At 31.3% G+C, this 18,645-nt stretch overlaps 1 protein-coding gene across 9 annotated transcripts; it reads left to right on the forward strand.

Annotated features, from left to right (window-relative positions):
• The first annotated feature begins 11 nt into the window (after nt 1-11).
• Nucleotides 12-16,356, forward strand: LOC141453262 (cAMP and cAMP-inhibited cGMP 3',5'-cyclic phosphodiesterase 10A-like). Of its 9 annotated transcripts, XM_074126243.1 has the most exons (16): nt 12-575; nt 651-924; nt 2,513-2,602; nt 2,823-2,936; nt 4,326-4,429; nt 5,528-5,704; nt 7,447-7,583; nt 8,638-8,789; nt 9,332-9,465; nt 10,421-10,539; nt 12,136-12,370; nt 13,393-13,548; nt 13,929-14,089; nt 14,928-15,039; nt 15,577-15,746; nt 16,174-16,356. In XM_074126243.1, the coding sequence occupies exons 2-16, from the start codon at nt 660-662 to the stop codon at nt 16,286-16,288; spliced, it is 2,241 nt and encodes a 746-aa protein (XP_073982344.1). In that variant the 5' UTR covers nt 12-575; nt 651-659; the 3' UTR covers nt 16,289-16,356. The 9 variants fall into 9 exon arrangements, with proteins under 9 accessions (XP_073982344.1, XP_073982343.1, XP_073982345.1 ...); XM_074126242.1 differs by lacking the exon at nt 12-575 and having other exon boundaries at nt 594-924; XM_074126244.1 differs by lacking the exons at nt 12-575; nt 651-924 and adding an exon at nt 2,097-2,403.
• Nucleotides 16,357-18,645: the final 2,289 nt, after the last annotated feature.

The following is an 18,645-nucleotide window of genomic DNA, read 5'->3' on the forward strand; positions in this document are numbered from 1 at the left end:
ACCATTTGTCCCGCAAAGTGACTGAAATTATTAAGAAAAAAGAACATTCCAACGAAACATGAAGTTATAGTGGACACTGTTTTGTTTCTCAATATTTTTAACAAATCTCTACGCCATTTGTTAGTTCTGCGTTTGTTCCTTCTCTTCTACGAAATTTCATCGTTTATTCCGTAATATTAAAAGAGTTATAAAGGAAAATATGTCATCAATCGAATTTAATTTCAAATTAGGGAGAACTCTTTATTTCCTTGATAATTTTAGTAATTTTACAGAACAAATGCAAAAAAAAAATTACAGATCTAACAAATAAAAGAAGAACTAACGATTTTTCTAAAATTACCTAAAAATTCAATCGCAGCTCACTCCAACTTGACGCACATTATCCAAAGTAAGTGTTAAATGGTGGACAAAATCTTTGTAAGGGCTTGAAACTTTATACTTATGTTCCCGAGGAAGGTCTGACAAAAATTTAAATTAAGCAGGTGATATTTTCGCGAATGAAGTGACAAATGAGCAGAGAAAAATTACCTAGCAACCCCAACTTTTAAAACGTTACAAGCATTATTGGAGCAATAGTAATTAATTTACCTAATCATGTTCAAAAGTAAAAACGAAAAAATATTTTAAAAACATAACTAATTATGTTTCAGGGATTGACAATGGACTACCAAATATTTCAATCAAATGTCAGTTCTTTACAAATTATACGGCCTAGACAGAAGCAAAGGAAGATTTTCAATCGTATAGAAAAAACCAATTTTCAAGTGGATACAAGTAAATCTCTCTCTGCAGAAACGCTGGCAGAAAAAAGAGATTTGAAACTGCAGGACTTTAATAGCATAGATTGGGGCGATTCAGAATTAGGCCTTAAACAATGTTTAAGTGAAACATTTGAATTATTAAAAGAATATACCAAGTCAAGTGGTATGCAATTTTTCTCTTTTTTATAAAATTAATTTTCTTAGTTAAATTACTAAGATAATTATCTTATCTTGATTATAATCAGTTGAGTAATGAAACTAATCATTGGTTTGGAACGGTTACTGGTAAGCTTACTTACTGTAATTTGGCTACTCATAATACAAGTATGGCTTAACTTGCATTACTTTTTCTATGATTAAATCTTAAAATTATTGCATTATAATGCATTTCAAAACTCCCCCTTTTGAAACAAAATATTTTCTTGTCCTACCCTTTTTTTGATTTGATTTTCAGTCTTCAAATGTACAACTTGCTCTTTGGCCCTACTTCTTTTTCAAGAAGTTCATCAGAGTAAAATTTTCTATTTAAATTATGTGCAAGGTTCTGACACAACATCTTCTAGGATTGTATAGTTTGGTAAAAGCTCCCTTCTTATTTTGTTGATTCTGAATGGTTGTGCTTTGGACTGTGTCAATCAATAATCATTAGTTCACGCATATTTTTTGTTCAATCTGAGTAGTTTGTCCATCTTCTGAAATTGATTCATTAGATTGTTATAAGAAATTTGATTTGAATAAAGCCTTGTGACTCGTCGTCGCAACACTATTTCGCTGCAAATCGGTCTCATTGGGCTGTTGGCGACGACTTCACTAAGTAGAAAAATCTGGATCAGTCGTACATCATTCTTGTTTATGAACATGTGACCAGGGGCTGCTGTAGTACGATTGATGGCGGTAGCTGTTCCGAGTGAGTTCACAAAAAGAAAGGTGATTCGAACTCCTAAAAGTTGAGAAAATGTAACACTGAACATGGAATTGTAGTATTATTCTGTGCTAAAAGACTGATTTGTCATACGAACAAAATGAATATAAAACAAATTTTGACTAAATGAGATGAATGGAATGATACTTGGCATATTGAATTTGTAAATGTATTATTTAATGCCATCTAACTAGAGGGAAGGAGTCCATTATCAAATAAACTTATAGGAAACTAAATAAAATATATGATTTAATCTTAATGCGATTTTTTTATTGTTGAGATACATTCGCAGACTAATTTGAAGAAAAAAACTTTCGTACTTCGGGGATCTCAAAATGAGTATTTCAGATAAAAATTTGCAAGTAAGTAATAAGTCTTATGGGGGTTAAAAGAAAGTAAACAAAATACGGTTTATGGAAACCTTGCAAGTGGAAGGTTTAATGTATTTTGCTGGCAGCCCCAATTTTTTTTTTTCAGCAATTAGCACAATTCCCATATGGTTTTCCTTTCGCTGATTTTAACTTAGTATGAAAAGTTTTGAGTTTTAGTTGAAAGGTTGAATAATGTACTTTGAATTGTCAAGCCGAGCGAGGTAGAGATATGTTAATTCTCTTTGGTGAAATGAACGGTTAATGCTGAACTTCTTTCAAAAATAGACTAGGAATGTGAGTTGGGGAAGACAAGAAAGATTCTTTTTAAATGTGTAAATTATGGTTCTAAGTAATGGTTTTAAAAAATTGTAGCGTTAATTGCAATCTTATCAAAAATCGTGTTACTTTTTAGCTCGATTTCATCAGGCTAATAATAATATATTTTTGTTAATCCTCAGATGGAACGCTTTATATTGTGAAAGGTACTGAAATTCAAAAAGTAATTAAAACAAATGAAGGTTTTACTCATGGAATGAAGTGGTCAATCGGTAAATTTATTACATTAATTTTTCATACTTTTTTAGCACTACTCAATTTTTCCATTCACTTTTCCTCTATAATAATTTTATATCTTGTGAAGTGTTAAATTTTAAAGAAATAGGATTGAGTATTTGTTGTTGTTTTTTTTATGCGTATAGAGATATTGAAAAATCCTACATTCACGACAGATTATCAGTGTGGAAAGCTAAAGTATTTTTTATTCATCAGGGGAAGGAACAACTTTGGCTGCTTATGTTGCTTTCACTGGCAAGTATATGTGCCTCAACAAAGTTTGTAACATTCACCGAGATTCCAAATTTCCACTGGGTACTGCTGTATATGGTAAGTTTATTATGAAATTTTGGTAATTATTAAAACTTCACAAATTTAACATTAATTTCACAGCCCTTAAAGAGAGTAAGTAGAAAAATCTTGCAGGTCGAAGAAATTATTGTTGAATATAAGTGGATACTATCGTTGATTTTATTCGTAGCATGCGTGTTTCCTTCCATTTCTGTTTCGGATTTTCATTCATCATTAGTTTGTTGTAGAAAATTGCCTTCTACTTTTGTTTTTGTCATCCACTAAACTTACAGATAAAATCTTACAGACTTTAACTGCAGATAAAAACGTTGAGAAAGAACAAATATTTTTAAAAATTGTTTTGTGTGTACAAAATTGTTTTTATTGATTGTCTGTGGTCAGCATAAAAAGCGGAAAATCGCAAAACGTTCAAATTTAATTCCCGTCAGGGGGTACTTCTTTCAAGCCTTAGACAAAATGGATAGAAAATCCATTTAATTGAAACGATTTTTCTTTTTCATTTTTTGTTTTTGTTTTTGAAACGGTTACTAAAATCAACCTTTTGTCTATGAATTTCGAACTGAAACTTTACGCAACCTGCACATATTAGAATTACTTAAAAGTAACACCACTGGTTTTCGGCAGCCATTGTCATGTTACTTTGTCTTTGAGGCAAATACAAGATTATTACCTTAAAATTTAAACATTTTTGCTATTGTACTATTCACATTATTTATTAATGTTTTCATTTTCAAATAATCATTACTTTCAATTTTATATTTTGTTTTTTATAGTGCTTTTTTTTTTTTTGAAAAAAAGGTTGGTGAAAGGCTCATCTCATTACTAAATGTACATTACTTTTATTAATTTTATAATACAATACAATTTGTATTTTAAGCAAATGTACGTAGTATATTCCAAAGTTTAGTCCAATTCTCGCTTAACAAATCTCGACTTCTTTTCTTGCTGTTAGTATCTGTGGCGAATGACGTCCTCTTGAGTAACCAGAGACCAACGCATTTCGAAGGATCAAAAAGTCTCAAAGGCGGTCCGACAAGTTTGACGAATAAGAAAGCTGAAATTGTCTTAGTGCTCAACGAAGCTCTTGTTGAAGTGGCAATTAGGTTCATCTGCGAAAATCCACGTTCACACTTCAAGATATTGGAATGCAATATTTTTTCTGGATATGCTTTTAAGAATGTATTCACGTAATCCACGAATCATTTCCCTTTCATTCAGTTGCAGCCTGATTAACAAGTTTATTATTTCCGCTTCTCCAAATCACGTGAAGGATTTGAACCAAACATCAACTTTAAAAAAATTCTTCAAAAAATTTTAAAATCTGTAATTTTTAAAAAAGGTAGTGGAACGCCCAATGCGTTCTATGGCAAATAAAGCACTTGTTTATTTTTATTACCATTATTTTAGAAAGGCGGCCGCTAGCTATTTTGTGCATTCCAGCTGAAACACCCTTTGAAACGACATTAGCTGTTTTTGAGTACGTCAGATTTGAAAGCAGTGAATACAGTAAAGTAAGTAGTTGCTTTATTTAACAGATAAAGTTAAAATGTTCACTTAAATAATCTTCTTTTACAATCGTTGATTTATTGTAAAATGGTTCTATCCCATCTGTCTCATCAAGTTTGTTTTGAAAAATTGTATTTTCACTTATAAAGTTTTGTAGCTAATCCTGGAATACTGAATAACCAGATCTAGCAGGAAAGGAATACTGTGTTGTAAACAAATTTAGAAGGAGCAGAAAAGTTATCTTACCAGAATCTATTCCTTTCTAAATTAAAGAGTATAGTCGACATTGTGCAGCGCATTGTTGCTCCTATGGAAGAAGTTCTTTTATAAGGAAAAAAAGATCCCCTCCACAGGAGTCTTTGACCTCCCCTTTACAACAAGGAATTGCTTTAGTTATTTGGTCATGTTGCGTGATAACATTAAAATAACGAAAGGAGTTATACTATTCTAAAAACATTAACGGAGGCAGACCCATAATGTATTTGATGGATACGCACATAAATGGCTTTTCAGGTAATTCTTTTGATTTTACTCCTGTCGTATCATTTCGTGTGAATCAAGAACTTCATCACTGGAATACCTTTAAATGTGACCAACTTTACTACAATTTTGATGTTCGCAAACTAAGCAAACACTGACATCACAGCTTCCAGACTTCATGTTTGAAATAAATAAGAGAAAAACAAAATTAGGAAACCAGAAATTAAAGCCAACTTAAAAGTCCAACTATAATGAAGCACTGAGAGCTTTTTTAAAGATTCATAGGCTTATTCTTCGTCAAAAGATTCCAATCTTTCGATTCGCTTGGCCATAGAGAAAGGGCAGGGATTTTAAAGGTATCAAGTTCTTTATACGATAAAACTCCATACCTTTCGTGCGTTTAAAGAATAATTTTGCTCATTATTCTGCCTCATCCCTGCTGTTAATAAATCCTTTGCTATTAATTTATGAAATGATTTAGGAAACATGGTAATTAATTTTTATAATAAGTGAATATGGGAAAAGATTCTTTTATAAAAATTCATTTAATGAAATGAATCACATGCTCCCATGTTTTTAATGTCTTTATAGACGCAGCTAATAGGTTTTTATTTTTTTTACAGGCCATTTTAAAATTTGCATTAACAATGATCACTAGGATGACCAATGCTTTAATGAAAAAAAATCAAAGAATAAGAATTGATGATTGGAAAGTTCAGTTCAAAGAAAAGTTGTTGAATATTTTCCACCAATATTCAGTAGCAGAAATAGATTGTGATAAACTTATATCTGACGTTATGGTGAGAATGTTAAAATGAATTAATTTCTTTAAAATGAAGTTGCAGTTTAGATTACCATTGTTTGATAATTTAATTATATTAGTTGCAAAAATGAAACCTCTTAAGGATCAAACGTTTGGCCCTTCCCGTGGTTTATGACGCTTTGGTGATGTATTTTTATGATTTCCTTAAATAAAAACTATCGAAGATCGATCGATCCATAGCTTACAAAATTATATCCATGGTTAATCTTATATATAATAATGGAAACCATAAAGAATTAACTTATTATGTTTTCATTTATACTAAAAATTTTCATATTTCCATCAAGTATTTGCAATCTAGGAAGCATATCATATTTGCTTATATAGTTTTCAATAGCTTATCGTAGCATATAGTTTTCAATCATAGTGCTGTTTGCTGAGAAAACAGAGAACTGCTTAACGAACATATTACTAAAGTAACAAAATGATTTTTTTTCAGTTGATAATCAGATTAATAGAAAAAGATTTTTTCAGATAATGAAAGTTAATTAAAAAACTTTAATGAATCGTACATTTTCTGAGTGACTAAAACACATTATATTCCTGTTTCTAAAGCCTATTGACATTTGTCTACACCTTTTAGAAGCGGTAATGGAACTTGGATAAAAAACTTTACACGCCTACTTTACCACTTTACGTCCAATCCAGTGCAAGGAAACCTAATGCTTAAAAGCAGATAAATAATATGGCGTGTCTCTTCCACTATCTCTCCAACGGTACCCATTTACGTTGTCTAAAAATAAATTCTTTGTAAAGTCTTAAATGTTTTGAGTGTCTTCATTGAGGTGAACATTTATAAAATCGAGCGTTCATCTTTTGTACTAAATTAGGCTGCTCACTGCGACCAAAACTGATACACACTCCTTTAATGACTGGTACCATGTGAGGCCTTTCTCTCCCAGGAGATGAAAACATCCAAGTTCTTTAAGGGAATGCTAGGAAGAGTAGGCATTTGAGATAATCCTAGTGCCAACTCACCTCCCCAAAACCCCCAGAAAGAATACAACTTCCTAAACTTTCTTGGGAAGCTCCAGAGAAGAGAGAGGTGCCGACAGATTTGGATAACCACCCTCAAAACATCTTAAAACACCCCTTTCTGTTCCTAAGAAGGAATATCCAGTTCAAATCTTCAGTCAACTTCACAGGCTTTCTGAGGAACCATCTGCTCTCAAGAACACTTAAGGTCAAAGAAAAAGCTTTTTACTCCTAGGGGTCGTCTTCTGTTTGTGTCGAAAGATTCATTCTCGGCACAGTCACAGTTCGTATGTCACCTTGGATTGAATTGAAGTAAAGTATGCCTGTTTTTTTTCGCTAAATCCAAATAAATGCATACGTCATCAATTTCTGCATGATATGTGAACGTTGGGGTTGTCAGTATTGAGTGTTATTATTGCAAGACTTCTATACCTGCAGGGGCGCCAAGTTCCCTGAAGAAGTTGGCTATTGTACTTCCCCTAACAGTTATGGTGAAATCCCCATACTAGACATATGAGGAATGTAAATAAATGTGCTAAACTATTTATAGTCTTCTCTAATAATTACATTCACTTAAATAAAGATACTATCAAGAACAGTAATTCGGTAATTAAGAACAGTATTCTCAATATAAGCTATTGCTAGCCTAATGGGTATATGTTGTAAAAAAGGTTATAAAAACTAAATTGTTTATTTAACGTTAATCACTTTATACTTTAAATTAGGTCTATTTATTTCTTCTAGATTTTGACAAGAGATTATATAAAAGCCAAGCAGGTATGCTATTATATTCCTGTTAATAAAAACAAGAAAAAGGTGTATTTGTACGAAGAAGGAATAACCGATTCAGATAAACTTTTTAGAAAAGTGAAATTAGCATGGTTAGTGGTAAAATTTTGCATTTGTCAATCAGTATTTGAAATTAAAAAAAGAAAAGAAGAAAGATAGCAAATTGTATAGCTTTTCTTTGTTAGGGATAAATTTCCATCAAACTTTAAATTTTCTCCAAATAAGAAGATGATTTTTAAGATATTCTTGTAGTCGCCATTTATGAACAAAAAGAAGTTGAAATTGTGTCTAGCCCATAATGCTGTATAATATCTTTGATTTCATCGGTAAAAGCTTCTTAATCCTCGTGTGTTTTTTTTATTTGTGATCGGTTTTTGGATTTTCATTCATCTTCAGAGATTGTTTCAACAGTTTGGTATAGTGTAGAAGAGGTAGGTCTTATATCGAAAGAAATATACTAAAATTATAAACTTTAAAGAGAAGACCAACGAATTCTATCTCCCAAAAGTGCTCCTAATTGTATTTTACAGAAAAAATGTTTCAAACAAAAGTTGTAGATGCACTTGTGTGTAGCAAGAAAAAAAGGCTGAAGAGAAGCAGTACTTCTAGATGATCGATTTTGAACAAAATTTTATTGTTACGTTCTCGGTAGCCCAAACCAAAGTATTAGAATTTTAATTGGCTGCAATTTTGCATCATTCAGTTTTAAACTATCATCGATAGTTTTACACACACACACACACCGACCTAATTTGTAGAAACCACGTTTTCATATTCAGAGGTATTCAAATCTGATATTTCTGGTAAAAAGAATCGAAAATTTGCTGTAAATTTCTTCTTACGAGTAAAATTAACAGGGTAAAACAGATAGCAGTTTAGAAAGATAAGTAAACTGATTAAAAATGTCGATACATTGGCACATTGAATAGCACAATTGGACTTACATGTATAAGTCCTTCATATCTCTCCTTTTTTCAATACATTCTGAAAATGTTGAAGATATAGAATGTAGTATTTGATATGAGGTTAACTATAGAAACTGATTTGCAGAGTAGGTATATTATTAAATTTTAAGGCCAAGTTCTGAAAATATAATTTTTTTTAATGCATCGTTTATTTTTATTTATACTTCAAAATCTGTTCCAGTATAGCTGACGACCGAATAGTTTCACATGTTTGGGAAACAGGCACGTTCATAATTGTAGCTGGTCGTGAACAGTTAGAACAATACGGTATCAAAGATGAACTTATTGTTTCGATTCTGTGTGTACCAATTGGGGCAGAAGATAAAGTGTTAGGTAATGGATTTTATTACTTTTTTATTTTTAATATTTTATTTTATTGTTATGGATAAGAAAACACCTATGTGTTCTTTTCTCATGGAAGCCACGGAGAAGAGAGTAGTAGTGGAAGACCTAAAAGTGTGCAATGTGGAAAAAAAAAGTTACGAGTATATATTTAAATATATTCGAGATAATACAGATTTTGACCAAAATCTTGGACGTCTTTTTTCCCCAGATTTACCAAAGCTTAACTTGTGAGGTTTTCGCACGTATATTTTAATACGTGTACATACTAAATTTTAATAACATTTTTCGCATTGGGTACCTCAAAACGAACATTTCGTTGAAAATTGATAACCAAAAATCTAATTGTTAAAATAATTTCTCCTTACGAAGAGTATGTATGACAAAGTGACGAATTTGCTTTCACAATTTTTCTTGCATTACACAGTTCTGCAGTTTATTATTATACGCAATTATGTGAGTGTGGTCTTTCAAATTGACTTAATTGTAAAACATTTCTTTACTTTTTTTAAAAATTTCTTTTGTAAATTCAGGTATAGCAAAAGTTGTCAACAAGCATAAAGATGATTTATTTACCTTGCAAGATGCAGTAGAAGTTAGAAGGGGTTGTATTTACTGTGCATTAGCTGTTAAGCATTGTAATGCTAAAGAAGAGTTTAGAGTTGTAGTAAGTTGAAAAGTTATCTTATAATGATATTATTATTTCTTTTTTAAAGTTACTTTAGGCATCAATCTGATGTGTTGTTCTCTTATTTGGAACTGAGATAATCTTTCAGTTAATTTTAGGCAACCTTGCTATTGTAAACTTATAAATAAATTTTCATTCTACATCACATTCATTCTTTTAGTAAGTCACTTATTTTCAACTCTTTTTTATTTTACATAACTTCCACTGGTCAGTTTTTTTCATTGTATTTCCTAATTACAATACAGTTTTTTCTCAACTTAATTACCTCGGCTCTTTCTGTTCGTTAGATCAGGTATGAGATATGGGGTATGATATGTAAGGATTAGATATCTTGAGTTCTACCGTCAAGATTCACGACTCTTGTATTAATAATTCAGAACTGCATTTTGAGACCTCAGTGAGTCGTATTATTTGCCCAACAGAAATTAACTTTAAGAAAATAAGAACATCCAAAAGTAATTTGGCCATTAGAAAAATATATCCAAGCAAGATTATTGCCAACTAGTGTAATACTAGCACTTTTAGTTTAATGTGATCTTGTTCCAACATTCCAGAAAGGGTCCTGCTTCCCTATGTATAAAGACTTAATGGTAAAAACGATAAAAATGTCCTGACTAAAAGTCATGATGGATGACTTAGGTGTTTGAAATATGAAAGATTGCTATAAACATGTTTCACATCGCTGAAATGACTTAGTCTCTAGGCTGGCATTAATACAAATAAAAACATGACTGAAGTTGAGAATAATCTTACTTAGATATATTTTTCTAATGGCCAAATTACTTTTGAAAATTCTTATTTTCTTAAAGTTAATTTCTGTTGTGCAAATAATACCTACTCACTGAGGTCTCAAAATGCAGTTCTGTATACAAGAGTCGTGTAAATGTTTCGCTGGAGAATACAGATTTTGTTTGTTTGTTTTTTTTTTTGCTAGGAGAAAATGTTTGAGGAGCTAAAGCAAACATACCTATATTTTTCATTAGGCTGTGAACATGACATCAACATATTTCTTGAGACTGTAATGAAAATTGTTCTACCAAAGGATGTAGAAAGGTAAGTTATTCGTACATGAAATCTAGTTTGCTGGGTTGTAACATTCAACAATGTTATTCTATTGATTTTTACTTTCTATTACGCTTACTAATGTTAAGCATTGCGATCTTGTCCAATTTCTCGAAATGGAGTTATCACTTTATAATATAATTCTATGTTGTGATCCGCTTTGTCCGGATAAGTAGGTTCTATGAGTTGGTCCATGAGTTCTTATTGATCAGTAACTCAAAATAGTCAGAATGAAATACGTATAGAAAAATAGAGATAGAAGAAAATTTATGAGTAAGAATCTTGAGAAATGAGATAGTCGTATTCGTGCTCAAACCATTTTTTTTTTCTTATTTTCTGCTTTTGGATTCGTGCAAGAGTTTACCGGAAATATGATTCTATTGTTCGGGTTCTTAAGTAGGTTTTATAAATAAGTCAGTATATCGCAAAAAATTACTAATATTAATAAGATAAAATTTAATATTTTGCGTAGGTATATCACTAATGAATATAAGCCTACCGGAGTTTATTAATAGATTAGACGAAAATGTCGTTAGGTCCGCAGTGCTGAATAATATCGCTGATTCTAGCAATTGTAGCACGCAGGTTGTTTTTTTTTTTTTTTTTTTTTTTTTTTTTTTTTTTTTTTTTTTTTTTTTTTTTTTTTTTTTTAATATATATCCTGCCGGTTTCAGACTTTCATCAATTATTATGAGAATAGAATCACATGTTCAACATTTAACTTAGTAATAATTTCTCAATTCAATGAACTAAGGACTAAAGTGTTACCCGTTTAAATTCTCGCGCCCCACTTATAAAGTACAGCTCCAAATTTATAGTTATAAAATAATGTCTGTGCTAAAAACAAATCGAACTCTTAAATACATACTTTATTAGATTTCTTTAATTTTATTTCATTACTTTATAAAAATGTCACTGTTCACTAAATAATACTACACCCTAAGCCATACCGTAACCTCCCTCACTCAGTCAGCATGTGTAGTCAGAGAAGAAGCGTGGAAAGTTGAGTTCTGTACGCAAAGCAGATTTATTAACTACGGATGATGGGTGAAAGTCAGAGATACGAAAAACACATGCGTCTTACACGCAAAATTACTCTTATTACTTTATTGAAAGTTAAGAAAACGCATAAAAAACTATTTGATTAATACTAAATATGCCTATCAACTATACTAATACAGGATCTATTTCCAACTTCAACGGTGTGATGCTCAGGAAGATCCAATTTAACCAGAGTTTAAGTTCAATACAGTTCATTTAGAGATGTTATTACCGGATATTATGAAGCCACCTCCATTCTTATATTTCTTTTAGTTCGAAAGGGTGATAATTTGGGTCCACAAGTAGGTTTTATAAATTAGTCTGTAGGTATATCAAAAAATTACTAATAATAAGATAAAATTTGATATTTTGTGTAGGTATATCACTAATGAATGTAGGCCTACCGGTGTTTATTAATAGATTAAACGAAAATGCCGTTAGGTCCGCAGTGCTGAATAATATCAGTGATTAGTTAAAGGGTGATAATCCATACTTTCTCTTTGTTTCATAAAATACTTTTTTTGTATTCATAAAGTTTTGTTTCAGATACGATTGGTATCCAAATAATGAAGAAAGGGAATATTTAGCTGAATACGCTTGGTTGATGTTCAGAAATCTATTTAAAGATGAACCATTTTTTAAAAAATTCAGTTCTTTCCTAATGGCTGTCCGCCAAGGGTACAGGCACATCCCTTATCACAATTTTGAGCATGCGTTTAATGTTGCCCACACAGTATATGTTATTTTGCTCAATAATCTGGATGAGTTTACTCAGTTAGAGGTAAATAGTGATTAATTTTTTGTTACTGACAAAATATTTGTAGAGAACAGTCATTGAAGGTTGTTGGCAAAACAATATGGATTCTTCAATTAAGAGTACCCAACATTTAGCTTTTATAATAATCCTAAGGCTGGAAACATAGTGGAGCGGCGAGCAAAGCGGCGATGATAGCGAAGAGCAAAGCGGCGAAATCAAACAAAAGTAAACATATGGGACCGCGCATAGTGGCGAGCAAAGCGAAGATAGAGCAACTCTATCTATTTCTAGTTTTTGTTTTTGCCGCTTTGCTCTTCGCTATCATCGCCGCTTTGCGCGCCGCTCCACTATGTTTCCAGCCTAATTCAGAAAAAAAGTTCAGTAAAGAAATGAACCTCCGTTTCGCAGATCTAATCAAAGCAGTTGATAATGCCCTCAAAGAGGATACCTTGGCAGTTAAAGGATAGATTGCGAGATCTCTATTAGCTGTGATAGTTCGTGTTCTGGGTGCCAGAACTTTTTAAGCCTTTATGGGAACTCTGCCAAGTTTTGGCTTCCCGAAAATCCTCGAGAATGTCTGCCTTATATATTATTTCCCCCAGCAGAATGACAAGCAGGTTACCAAAAAAGTAACCATCTCTTCAGCTCAGTTCAGCTCTTTGGGCTGTTGATGAAGGGTTTCGCTCGCAACTGTCGCCAGATTTTCGCTACTAGTACGGTATAAGAACGTTACGCCCAGTGTTCTGTCCATCAACCGCCTAAGAGGCCTGCATTCTTAGCTAGTAATTTATCCTTAAAAACTACGTCGTGACATTGTCAAGAGATTAATGAGTCACTATTATATTATATATAAGTGTATTATATATATAATCAAGCGTCAAATTAATTAAACTTAACATTACATACATCACTGCTTAAATAATTAACTGATGACCGGTTAATTGTTGCTACTAAAAATGTTCCCAAAATTGTTTAGAACCTCTTACTTTTGTAATTTGTAAAATATTTAAATTATAATTTTTTTACAAATGATGTTACTTTTTTAGAAAATCTGCATGTTAATTGCAGCTATCTGCCACGATCTTGACCATCCGGGATTTACAAATCAGTTTTTGAGAATCACCAGCCATCCAATAGCGCAGTTACATGCAGAATCTTGCCTTGAATACCATCATTCTTTTGTTTCAAGAGTTTTAATTGATGTAAGCAGTTTACTTTTTTTCATTATACTTTTTTTTTTACATTTACGTACTACTTACTTTTTGAGTATGACAATCGATACTGATTACTGATAGTACGATACTGATTTTCGATTTTAAGGCTTCACTGGAAATGCTCGTTTCGAGATAGTTACTATTATAAAATACAAACACGAACAAAATAATTTATATAAAGTTTTTTTTTGTTCAACGTTACTCAAAATCGTTATTAAATTATTTTTAGTTGTAACTTCCATATTTTTCAATAAAAATGTAATTATGTAAATTACATTAAGAGGAAGCAGTGTTCATATCATATATCTTAATTTTGTTTTATTACAATGTTTATCTTCTCTGCTTATTCAAGCAATATTTCTTGGCAGCATTATCAACTGTTTGCACATCTAAGTCCAGAAGAACGCAAAAAGTGTCTTAAGGAAGTACATGATTTAATAATAGCTACAGATTTATGCGTTTTTGTGAGAAAATGTGAAGAATTAGAACTGTTATTACAGAAAGATTTGTACGATGAGAATATTCATAGGTAATAATAATCAAAATATAAACTCTTTATAGCTATAAACATTTCCTTATTGCAATAAGTGAGAGTAATGTAGATTACTCTGGTATATATTTTGGAATATATCTATTAGAATGAAGCTATTTATTAGGATGTATGTATTTATTAGGAGAAATGGATTTATTAAGTTAAATGTAGTAGTTATTAGGGTGGATATATTTATTAGGACGAGTGTAGTTATGAACGGGTGTATAAATTTTGTGTCAATAGCTGATTTTAAAATTTAGGTTAGACCTCTATGGGGTGCGAGAAATATCCTCAACCTCAACACTAGTTAGAAAAGTTTAAAGGAAAGACGTGTTAGAGACATCGATAGGTTAGTCTCGGCTAGGTTGGTATAGATTAGGCTGTATAGTAGTGTCTATTCTCCGAAATAGTTCAGGTGCAAAGTACTATTGATATTGCACACCTTTCAAAACAAAACAAAAATCCTTGATGCACGAAAAACAAGGTTGCTGGTACTTTTGTCTTAAGCTTTGGCAACCCTTCCCTTGATCCCTTGATAGATGTCAATCTGAAATTGGCTAGAGTTTGGTAAACTCTTGTGTGAAATCTCACCCGACTTTCTCTTCTGCAATCTTCGAATATGAGAAAATATCAAAAAAAAAGAAGTGAAGAATGCATTCATAGCGTTTGCTCTCAGTTCGGTGTACGGTTAAAAACTGTATAGTGTAAGAATTAAATCTGTTCTCAAATGTTCGGAGTTTGAAGAAACGTCGTGAGTTTAGGAACCTTAACAATTTAAAGACTTAAATAAATAGAGAACAAAAAAATGATTCTTAAATGTATTTTAATGTACTAGGGGCCTTCTGAAAGCTATGATAATGTCCACAGCAGATTTGTCTGGTCAAGCAAAATCTTCCTGTATATCACAAAGAATAACACACTTATGGTATAAAGAACTTGTTAAAGAGGTAAGAAATGTTTAAAATTAATAAAAAAAATTTTGTGTTTAAAGAAAACGTTGGTTTCCTGGAACGTCAGTAAAACTTATTCTTTTTAACCTCTATATTCCCAATTCACGATGTATTTCTCATAAAATTGTTCACATACGTACATGCCAATCGACCCATAAAAAATCCTTCATTTCGATGATACTTATACATTCCAGATGGAAGATCAAAGTTACCTCCGTCATATGTAAATGAATTACTTCCATACTCTGTCACGAGACCCATTCACGCTCCTTCTGGTACCATACTGCCCACTACCGAGAGAGTTCGCTAACTTAGTGTTGACATAGACATACAAAATGAAATAACAAAGATCAACACCGCAACTCTTGTGGTATCACTTCTTAGGGCTAAATAGGCAGATTGAAACTAACAAACATCACTCTAGACTTGATAACGTAAAGCTTATTTTAACTTAAAATCTACTATGTTACTTCAATTAATACAACCCACTACAATAAATTCTATGTCATCACATAATTAACTTTTAATTTTTAGGGTGAATTATTGAAACGTCTTGGAATAGATCCACCTCAATTTATGACCAAGGAAAATTTTAGATCTTTGCCAAAACAACAAGTAAAATTTTTACAAATGATGTGCGAACAAGGTGCTGATTTATTAAGCAAATTATTACCAAACACTCGAAAACTTTACGACCTTTATAAGTAAGTGTTTCATTTTATAATTTTATAAAATAAATTCATTAAATAAAATGAAATATTCATTTTGATGTGCACTTAGTTCGAAAAAGTGTTTTTAAATTCATTCTCTAGAAATCTGATCAACAAATATCATATTTATCTGCAGTAATGTAATTTAGATTTTGTTAGAAGATAAAAGCTTTGTTAATTTGATGTCTACATATTTTTTCTACACCACTTATATCGTATTTATACAGTTCTTAATTTAGTCAATCATGTATTTTACCAAATATCCAATAGATTCTTGTATTCACATTAGACACAAGTTACATGGCCTTTGTAAATTGATTTTAATAATTAATGTGTTTAAAGTAAACAAATTTGATTTGATTTATAATTCTGAATTTGCTCTTTTATTTCTTGCCACTAATATTAATTCTACATATCACAGAAGTGCCAGAGAGAAATGGGTAAATGTAATACCACAACTTCCATTTATTGAAACCCACTTAAAGGAACAATGGGCTGAAAGAAATAAAAAACCAACCTACAAGTGCGAAAACTGAATTGGAAAATTTTCAAAAAAAACTTTTTTATTTTGCAAATGTGATAATAAAAATATTTTACATTAACATTACCACTAATTTAGTTCAACCTAGATTTAATGTTGACCAATTTTAAAGTTTCTTTGCATCTTTGCTTACCATTTGTTAGGTGAAGTATGTTTTTGTGCAGATTATTTATTTTGTGTTTTTTGTGAAAATATTTTTCAGCAAAAGTAAGCTATTTTTCAACAATATTATTTATGTTTTTACTTAAATTTCATGGAAACAAGTTTAAATTTTATTCAAAAAAAACCTTGGTATTTGGAACATATAAAAAAACAATGTGAATCAAATGAAAATTGTAACTTAGTATTCTTTGTCGTTATCCAGAGCTTTCAACCATTGGCTTTTCCAACTCTTTGCCAAGTTGCAGCTTAGTAATGCTCAGTGTTCAATTAGAAAACTACTTCTATGTGCCCATTTTTTACACACAACAGCACTTTGGCAAAGATTAAGTGATTCTTGTCCACTCTTATCCGAACATTAAAGAAGTTAACGAAATCTTCCTACCACTCTTGTTTTTGGAAGTGTTCTTACTAGCCTTATCCATTGTCTAATTCGTTCAAGGTATTACATCATTGACTAAAACTTTTTTCTGATGATTAATCTTCCTTCTTTTATCTTAATAAGTAATGTCTTCACTGTTATAGAAGGTTTTAAGTTTAATTTAAATATTCATTGATAAATGTACATGTGAATGGTTATAACAGCGGCTAAGTTTAGCGCTTCATTTTTTATTAAAACTGTCCGGTAAGATGGTTGTATAAGAGTTGATCGTCAAAAACCGCACAAAAAGCGTAACGGTAAAGGACACCTAACTTCAGCATTTTACTTTCTCTTTTTCTATATAAGATAAAATTCCCAAATATCATTTAAAATATATGGTAAATCCTCCTTTATAATTTAAATTTTTGGGAACAATCAAGATCTAATAAACTTCTAGAAAAAAATTGCCAAAAATGGAAAAACGAAGATTGTCGTGTTGGTTTGTTTTACTGTTTCCCAAAAAATGACTTCACCTATTAGTTTTAAATTTTGTATATTTACTGAACATACAATTTCTATTATTTTTATTGAAAACCATTTTCTGAAGCATAACTTCAAAGAGGTTATTGGAGTTGAAGTCCAACTCTGGACCTTTATTCTTAGCTACCTAAGATAGAGCAGACCTGTTCTACCATTTACTTAAGTCACCGTTCATTCACTGATTAAATGTTAAAGAAAAAAGTTATTACTTAACTAAATTGTTTACAAAATTACTTAACCATTGAATTTAGGGTATAACTTCTACTTTTTCCAATGGTTTTTACTCTTTTTTTCAAAATAGATCGACCCAACATGTACAATCTAGCATTGATGTTAAGATTAACTATCAAATACACAAACAGCAGAAATCCAGTGAAATTAGAGGAAAACATCTACTATTTAATGGTTTATACTTCTTCTTTTTCAAATTAGGGTGCTGGGCGAGGCTTTCTCATGCTAATTTCTGTATGATGTCTGAATAAAACAAATTAATTTGCTGTAACATCGTAAAAAAAATGATAAAAACTGCATCCTTATGCTATCTAGCGGCAGAAGCTTGAACTAAACGTTTCTAGTAGTCCTTACATATGCTGCTAGATAGCACTAGTGTGCTATTTCTTACGACTTTTTTTCAATTATTTTAAACGTTAATGGATACATTTATAACGTATCAATGCACTAGGTATTTAGAAAGCAAATATAACCCCAGGAAATTATGCTAATCCTGTATGTTCAATTCTGTTACATAATATTCCTGTAGAACTCATAATATTTATAATTTCAAGGGAATTTTATGTAATTAAGAGCTTTGACTTTAAACGAGTGATTAATAAATATCACTTGATATTAATTCGGGTCCATTAACCTGGCGGCACTTTGGTTGAATTTTGAGACAAAACTTTTGCACCGAGCTCGAAACACATTGCACTCTTATGCACCACCAAAAAAAAATCTAAATTCGCCAAGGAAAAGCCACAATAAGCAATTAAAGTTTTTTTCCCGCCAAAAAAAATTTGGCCGGATTTGATTGAAACTTACTTCATTATGTTAAGTACACTTTGCACTCCATTGCACCACTTAAAAAAATTCATTAACTTTAATAATTACGGAGATATGGCCATTCAAAAGATCAAAGGAATTTGCCGCAAACACTGAATTTCGAACCGCGACTTAGTATACAGGTAGAGGAGAGCTAGCACCAGCTAGAACCACAAAAAAAATCTAATAAAATATGCACACATTCAGAAATATAAGGAATTAAAGTGCTAAAAAAAGCATTAACTTGGCGGCAC

The sequence above is a fragment of the Rhodnius prolixus genome, unplaced genomic scaffold (assembly GCF_049639745.1).
Source record: "Rhodnius prolixus isolate KJV_2025 unplaced genomic scaffold, Rpr scaffold_3, whole genome shotgun sequence".
Lineage (NCBI taxonomy): Eukaryota > Metazoa > Arthropoda > Insecta > Hemiptera > Reduviidae > Rhodnius > Rhodnius prolixus.